This window comes from Miscanthus floridulus, chromosome 7 (genome assembly GCF_019320115.1).
Source record: "Miscanthus floridulus cultivar M001 chromosome 7, ASM1932011v1, whole genome shotgun sequence".
Classification (NCBI taxonomy): Eukaryota; Viridiplantae; Streptophyta; class Magnoliopsida; order Poales; family Poaceae; genus Miscanthus; species Miscanthus floridulus.
This window is the reverse complement of record NC_089586.1, coordinates 37,092,503-37,100,763: the sequence shown is the minus strand read 5'-3', so window position 1 is coordinate 37,100,763 and position 8,261 is coordinate 37,092,503. Positions and strand designations below refer to the sequence as shown.

Sequence of the window (8,261 nt, the reverse complement as noted above, 5' to 3'; positions counted from 1 at the left end):
AGAGGAGGGCCCACCTGTCGAACCCACGACGGGGCTCGACGCCCCCTCTGCTGCCAAAACTCTCTCGACCAAGCCCGAGGTCATGGAAGTCAACACCGAGCCTCCGCAGACCGACCAGGACGCGGATTGGCGAATCCCGTTCCTCGATTGGCTTAACCAGGGGGAGCTTCCTAGTGACAGGACTGAAGCCCGACGGCTTGCGCGCCGAGCCAAGTCTTACGTCCTCTGCAATGACGAATTGTACAGGCGAAGTCCCTCCGGTGTTCTTCAACGATGCATCACCGCCGAGGCAGGCCAAGCCCTGCTTCGGGACTTGCACGCAGGGGCCTGCGGGCACCATGCGGTGCCTCGGACGCTCGTGGGAAACACTTTCCGCCAAGGGTTCTACTGGCCGACGGCGGTCGCCGACGCCACCAAGCTAGTACGCTCCTGCGAAGGATGCCAGTACTACGCTCGGTAGACGCATCTCCCGGCCCTGGCCGTCCAAACCATCCCCATCACATGGCCGTTCGCCGTGTGGGGGCTCGACATGGTCGGGCCTCTACAAAAGGCCCCCAGGGGCTACACCCATCTACTGGTATCAATCGACAAGTTCTCCAAATGGATCGAGGCTCATCCGATCAATCGAATCAAATCCGAACAAGCGGTGCTGTTCTTCACCGACATTATCCACGGGTTTGGGGTTCCTAACACCATCATCACCGACAACGGGACACAGTTCACCGGCAAAAAATTCTTGATGTTTTGCGACGACCACCACATCCGTGTGGCCTGGTCGGCTGTAGGACACCCAAGGACCAATGGCCAAGTAGAACGTGCCAACGACATGATCCTACAAGGCCTCAAGCCAAGAATTTACAACCGGTTGAAGAAGTTTGGCAAGAAATGGCTCGCCGAACTCCCATCGGTCATCTGGAGCCTGAGGAACACTCCAAGCCGAGCCACGAGGTTCACGCCTTTCTTCCTGGTCTATGGGGCCGAGGCCATCCTCCCCACTGACTTGGAATATGGTTCCCCAAGGCTACAAGCCTATAACGAACAAAGTAACCGCACCACCCGAGAAGACACCCTCGACCAATTGGAGGAAGCCCGAGACGTCGCACTGCTGCACTCGGCTAAATACCAGCAGACCCTACGACGCTATCAGGCCCGGCGCGTCCGAGGCCGAGACTTGAAGGTAGGTGACCTAGTGTTGAGGCTAGCACAGAGCAACAAGGGCCGCCACAAGCTGACCCCACCGTGGGAAGGACCGTACATCATCGCCCAAGTACTGAAGCCCGGGACCTACAAGCTAGCCAATGAGAAGGGCGAAATCTTCACCAACGCTTGGAACATAGAACAGCTACGTCGCTTTTATCCTTAAAATTCCAAGCATTGTATATATTGTTTCTCGAAATACAATTGAAACCCGTTTTTAGTTGTCCTAATTTCTCGAGAAGTTCCCCGAGCCTATCGTTGGTCTCGGCAATACGATGACACTGTAAGGGAGACTCAGCTCTGCCTCTGCAGAACCAAATCTCCCTCGGGGGCTACAGGGGGGATTCCCCCTAAAATCCCACATGCCATTTTTTAGTCGTCTTTCGAAAAAATTCCTACGCCAAACCCTCTAGCACGCTCTGACGAATCGGTTGCGGAAAACCCAAGGACCAAAAGCCCGGCTCAGGGCCAGAAGGCCGGTTGAGTCGTGAGATAGCCTAAGCCTCCGGGCTACGGCGCTCTCTCACCACCTTTCGCCCAGGGGACGACTTAGGCTCCAATGAGGTTTTTTGCAAAGAAATCAGATCGGAGACAACAAGAGGGCAGAGGCTCGAAAATACAAGACAAACGATTAAAGAAACACGAGTACGGCTAGAAGCATTACGATACAAAATCTAATTCCTACTCTATTTACATGGCCACTTGGGCCCAGGTCAAGGCTCAGCACCTTCGGCATCGGCAGACGGCGGGGGAGGGACCACCTCCTCTTCAAACAACGTTGCCAGTGCGGTGCCAGGGCCTTCCACCACCTCCAACAGCTTTGTCACCACCTTGTTGGCCTCGTCGTCATCATCGGGCAAGATGTAGCCATCGCTGATGGCTTGAAGGTCGACACCAACGTAGTGCGAGGCGATGACGGCCAGTGCACGCTTGACGCCTGTGTGCAGCGCTCCTCGGAGCCACTCACGCACTTGACCGCTCAGTGCAGTCAGACGGCTCCTAAGGGAGCTGCCTGACTAAACCCCCTCAACTGTCAGGGCATCGCAGGCAGCACGGGCAGCACTCTTCAGTGCCTCGTGCTCCCCGATCTCGGTCTCGAGCACCGTCTGCACCATGCTGGAAGCCTTGGCTACCCGAGTAACCTCCGCCTCTGACTCTGCACCATAGAAAATAGAATGAGGTTGAGCGAGGGAAAAAACAACCTAAATTAGGGGCGGAAGCCTATGGAACTCACCTTTAGCCTTCTGCTCCCAGCGTCGGGTCTCGACCTGACAGGCCTCGGCTTTCTCCTTCCAACGCAGGGCCTTGGCCCAGGAAGCCTCAGCCTTCTCCTTCAGGTGCTGGGCCTCGACCCGAGAAACCTCAGTCGCCCTGGAAGCTTCACTCCCCAGCTCTACGTCACACAAGGAAGTTAGGGAACGAACATAAGGAAAAGAAAATAAAACAAGGGGACTAGGACTCACCCTCGGCCGTCCCCCTCCAAACCATAGCCTCGGTTCATGAGGCCTCAGCTGCCGCAAGGGCCTCATCCAAAGCACCTTTTGTCAGCTGGTGCGCACTCTGTTCCGCCCCTAGCTGCCCAGCAAGAGCCGTGGCCGAGGCCGTAGCTTCTACGGCTCGAGCCCTGAAGGCATCCTGATCACTGGCCGCGCGGGTGAGCTCCTCCTCCAACTCCTTGACCCACGCCGCTAGAGGGGCGAGCTGCTCCTGGGCCGTGGCCGCCTCGACCTTCGCGTCGACACAATGAAGGCAGAGGTCCTCCACCTCTACGCTCCGCGCCGACAGGAGCTCGTTGGCGCCAGTAAGAAGGCCCTTCTGCCGCTGAAGCTGGTCCCAGACATCCCTCTCCCAGCGGAGGAAGACCAACTTCCCAAGAGATCGGGTCTCGAGCTCCTGGGGGAAACAGAACAGGGGTCAATCCCTATAGAGAAAGCTCGGAAAAAGACCACCGCATGGGAAAAGAAAGCACGAACCTAGGCGACTCCGAGCAAATCGTTGGCCACCACGGACAACGTCGTCCGTAGAGACCGCTCCGCAAGCTAGCGGTACTGCTCGAACGTGTCCCAGCGACCGCCCTCGGCCGCATCCTCGAGGGCAAACAGAGGCCCTGCCTTAGGATCATCCCGGCTTTGCCATAGGACACGCGGGTGGTTCCACCCGTGAGGTTTGGGTCGCACCCACGCGAGGGCTGAGCTTCCCTCGCCCGGAGTTGGAACTGGCTGTTCCACGACACCGACCGCCTTGGCGCCGGCCATCTCTTGTGCCCGGGAAGTATCGTCGGAGGAGATCGGAAGAATCTCCACCTCCCGGGCGCTCTATCGCAACGGCGGTGGGCCTTGAACCAAGGGTGCCGCCAAGGCCTTCGCCGCCTTCATCTCCATTTCCTGGGCTGGCAGCCCCGCCACGATCGCGTCAGCGTCAGTGGTCCCGGGGGCTCCGGCCTCTGCCATCGTGGCCTCAGTGGTCCCGGGGGCTCCGGCCTCTGCCATCGCGGCCTCGGCAGTCTCGGGGGCTCCGGCCTCCGCCATCGTGGCCTCGGCGGTTGCGAGGGCCTCGGTGCCCGCCGCAGCGGCCTCGATGGTCCCGGGCGCCGCAGTCTCTGTCGCCCCGGCCTGCGAAACCCCAGGGACCTCGGTCCCGGTGGTCTCGGTGGCCAAGGGTAGCCCGGCCGCATCCGACCCACGAGCCTCGCCATCGCGGGGCGGAGGCGCTACTTCCCCTTCCTGTGTTAGGGCCGCCTCGGCAGCCCCTCCTAGAGGGGCTAGCTCCTTCGGGTCGGCCCTCGCCGACGCCGCGCCATGATGCAGGGCGGCTTGCGCCTCCGCCACCCAGTGGGCGGTAGAGCTGGGGTTAACCTTGAGCGCTTTGAGGGGCGCCAAGGTAGGCACCTCCGCAGGCCACTTCCGGCTAAGGACAAGACGATCACAGGGTCAGTACAAGACAAAAGAACGAACAAAAGGCACTGCGACCCCACCAAAAATACACCTACCTCGAGCGGGGCGGCAACTGCTTCGCCATGATGACCCTCATCCGCAAAGGCGGCGGCGGCGGCAGAGGCATTGCCTCCGTGTCCATCGGCGCCGGTTGGTCCTCAACGGACCCCGGCGCCCCCTCGGTCCTCTGCGGGGGCAGTTGCGTCGCCTCCACCGCCACTTGTTCCACTACCGCTGCCGAGCCCACCGGGCTGACGGCGTGTTTGCCCAACGCCCACGCCTCGGGCGTGTCAGCCTCGGCCCCGGAGCGGGCAATCGCCGACCCCGGGTCCGCTCCTCCTCCTCCCAGGAGTGCTAGGCTGCTTACCAACGCCCCGGGCACCATCTCCACTACGTTAGGGAGATGGTCTAGGGGACCTCGCCCCACCTTGCCCTCGTCATCCCCGTCCGAGGCCTCCGTCGACAGCGACGGCGACGGGGATTCCTCCAACGGGAGACCATCCTTCCTTTGTTGACGGCGGCGCTTGTCCAGCTCCTCGCGCGCGAGGATCTTCTTTGTGTGCTTCACCGCCTTGGCGTCTTTTTGTTTTTTCTGCGCATTGGCATGTGCCCGGTTGATCGCCCGCCGCCTCGTGTCCTCAGGAACGGGCGGTGGAGAGGAGCGCACGTCCCTCATCCCCTGCAGGAACGGCGAACGCGCATAAGGAAACAAGAAGTAAGAAGAAACGGAGGAGGCTCGGGGGCTACAGCGGTGCACGACTTACCAGCGAGAGGAACCCCCGCGATGGTCGCATCGCGATGGGGATCAAGTTGCCGCCCCTCAACTTCGCCTCTACTGTCTCCCCCACCCGATGAAGAATTTCCTCATCAGAAAGGGTGGAGGAGGACATCCGGATGCCCTCAATGGGCTCACCCGGCCTCATCTCAAACAGCCGCCGCCGCCGAGCCATCAGCGGCAGTACCCTCCGGCGGTGGAAGGTAGCCACGACCACAGCCACGGTAAGGCCATGGCCCCATAGCCTCTCTAGCCCCTCCAGAAGCGGCTGCAGCTTGGGCTGGTCGTCCCTCGGGACGCCGTACTTCCACCTCTCCGGGCAGCTCCCCACAATCCGCCCAGTGTAGGGGGGAAGTCCTCCGTCGTCGTTGCGAAGGTAAAACCAGCTCGTGTACCATTGGCGGTTGGATGACGCGAGCTGGGCTGGGATGTAGAGGTGCTGGCAGTCCTGGCGCACTTGGAGAGTGTAGCCGTTGACCCTCGTCGCTTTCCTCGTGCCCGACGTGCCCGTCGGCTTAGTGGTGTGCCCCGTCCAGAAGAGATGGAGCCACAACTCCCAATGGGGAGCAATCCCCAAGTACCCCTCGCAGACGGCAACGAAGATGGCCGCCTGTGTGATGGAGTTGGGGTTGAAGTTGTGGAGCTCCATGCCATAGTAGTGCGGGAGCGCCCGCATGAACTGATCCGCCGGGACACTGAGGCCGCGCTCGTGAAAGGAGACGAAGCTCACGACGTAACCGTCATGGGGCCTCGGCTCTGGCTCGCCCAACGGAGCGATCCACTCCGGCCTGTTGGGGTCCATCACCGGACGAAGGAGTCCGCCGTCGACGAGCGACTGAAGCATCTCCACGGTGACATCCGACGGATCCTAGGGGTCCGCCTCGATGACAACAATGTCGCCGACCATGGATGCGGTGGAGGGATCGAATGGGGCGGTGAGTTCTTCTCTCTCTCTTTCTCGCTCTTTCTCGCTTTCTCCCTAGCTTACTCTTCTCCCTTCTTCTTCTTGGCACCCGCTGCTCTAGCGATGGCTCGAGGGAGGCAGAGCTAATGCAGGCAAGGTAAGGTGAGGAGGGGCGAGACTCTTTGAGTATTTATGCAGGGTGAAGGCGAAATGGTCGGGTGATGAAATCGGGGAAGTTTCCCCTCGATCCGGCATGGTTAACCACGATCCGATTTTGCCGCCCACGCGCCCACTTCTTTCTCATTAATTGCGGGAATAGTTACGTCCCATCCACCACGTCACGCTCGGCCACTACGGCAGCAAGCGTCGTTTCGCCTCCCCAGGAAACCGCCTCAAAAGGCACGCCATCTGTTGCCGAGCCGATGGGGAAGATATTCCCCCCCCCCCCGCCGTATTCCTTTCAGATGAAGGAACCGGGCTCTGAGCCTATTACGGTCTCGGGGTTCGAAGGCTGGGCCCCTAGGGGTTTCGACAGCCGCCCCAGGACAACAGAGTCAAGGACGACCACGGGCAAGCCTATACGGGGCTGAGGCCCAAGCAAGCGAAACGCTTGGGACACCCTAAGTCGTGTCCGAGACCGGTAGGGAAGTCTCCGAATGGGATCCCACTGTAGGGAGGCACCGAGCCACCAAGGCCCAGCGAACAGCCTTGGCACCCACTAGAGAAACCCTTTGGTACTCTTGGAGTGCGTCTCTGGACCGCTAGCCATCCCCTAGCGAATGGGGCACGGGCCTCCACTCGGACTCACCCGATAACAGCTCACCGGAAGTGCCAACGCTCGTGCCCACCGAGGGTAGCCTAGCACATTCCACCCCTCCTTCTGAGCGAAAAGGAAGCGTGAGGGTCATACAAAAAAGCCAGGGGAACCCCCGACGGACCTCTCACCCTATGCAAAGGCTAGGGGGCTCTTCCTGCAATCTTGCCGAGACCTAGCGACCCCGGTTCGCACTCGAGGGGGCTCGGCAAAACAACCCCTCCTTCCAAGCGAAAAGGAAGCACGAGGGTCGTACAAAAAGCCAGGGGAGTTCCTGACGGCCCTCTTACTCCGTGCGGAGGCTAGGGAGCCCTTCCAGCAACCTCGCCGAGACCCCGCGACCAAGGCTCGCGCCCAAAGGAGCCTCGACAAACAAACCCTCAAGCGCGAGGGGCGTATAAAAAGCCAGGGGAGCTCCCGATGGCCCTCTCGCTCCGTGCAGAGGCTAGGAAGCTCTTCCTGCAACCCTGTCAAGACCCAGCAGCTCCGGCTCGCACCCGAATGGGCTCGGCAAACAAACCCTCCATCCGAACGAAAAGGATATGTGAGGGTCAAATAAAAAAGCCAGGGGACCCCTGACCGCCCTCTCGCTCCAGGCGGAGGCTCAAGGGCTCCTCCTGCACCCAAGGCAAAGACAAACGATCTAAGTCTGTGCCAGAAGTTTTGGTACAAATGCGATAAAGGGCACCGAGCCCGTTACGGTCCAGGGGTTCGAAGGCTGGCCCCCCTGAGGTTTCGACAGCCGCCCCAGGGCAATAGAGTCAGGGATGACTTTGGGGCGAGCCTACGAATGGCCGAGGCCCGAGCGAACAGCCGCTCGGGGCGTCCCAAGTCGTGTCCGAGACCGGCAGGGAGGTCTCCGAATGGGATCCCACCGTAGGGAGGCACCACGCCACCGAGGCCCAGCGAACGGCCTCGGCACTCACTAGAGAAACCCTCTGGTACTCTTGGAGTGCGTCTCTAGACCGCTAGCCATCCCCTAGCGAACAGGGCACGGGCCTCCACTCGGACCCACCCGATAACAGCTCACCGGAAGTGCCAACGCTCGTGCCCACCGAGGGTAGCCTGGCACATTCCACCCCTCCTTCCGAACGAAAAGGAAGCGTGAGGGTCATACAAAAAGCCAGGGGAACCTCTGACGGACCTCTTGCTCTGTGCAGAGGCTAGGGGGCTCTTCCTGCGACCTTGCCGAGACCCCCGCGACCCGAACTCGCACTTGTGGGCTCGACAAGTACGATAAAAACTCCTCACTCGAACACGAAAACGAAAAAAGCCCCTGGATGAGTAACTCCACTCCTCTAGGGCCTTGGGGGCTACACCCGACGGGTGCGCTCGCGCGCACCCACCGAAACCTCAAGGAGCAAAACACAATCCCTACGGGAGCGACTGCAAGCCAAGTCTCGATAAACCCTCAGGGAGAGTGCACTCACTCCCCCTGAGACTCAGGGGCTACTATCGGGTACCATAAAATGGGGTACCCCAAGCGTACACCAAAAGGGGCACTTAAATCCCATCAACAACAAAGTTAGAGGGTAAGCCATGGGCTCATCACCAGCCCCGTCCGAGCCCACCCGGCTCTCCGCATCGCCTCAGGCCTCTCATGGGAGGTCTCGGTGTCCTGACGCAATTTCCGCCTCG

General features: G+C 60.6%; 1 protein-coding gene across 1 annotated transcript; it reads right to left on the bottom strand.

Annotated features, from left to right (window-relative positions):
* Window positions 1–3,512: 3,512 nt before the first annotated feature.
* On the bottom strand, window positions 3,513–5,020 carry LOC136465365 (uncharacterized). The gene is made up of 4 exons (XM_066464124.1): window positions 4,895–5,020; window positions 4,629–4,809; window positions 4,187–4,520; window positions 3,513–4,104 (listed from the first exon to the last, which is right to left on the bottom strand). The coding sequence occupies exons 1-4, from the start codon at window positions 5,018–5,020 to the stop codon at window positions 3,513–3,515; spliced, it is 1,233 nt and encodes a 410-aa protein (XP_066320221.1).
* Window positions 5,021–8,261: the final 3,241 nt, after the last annotated feature.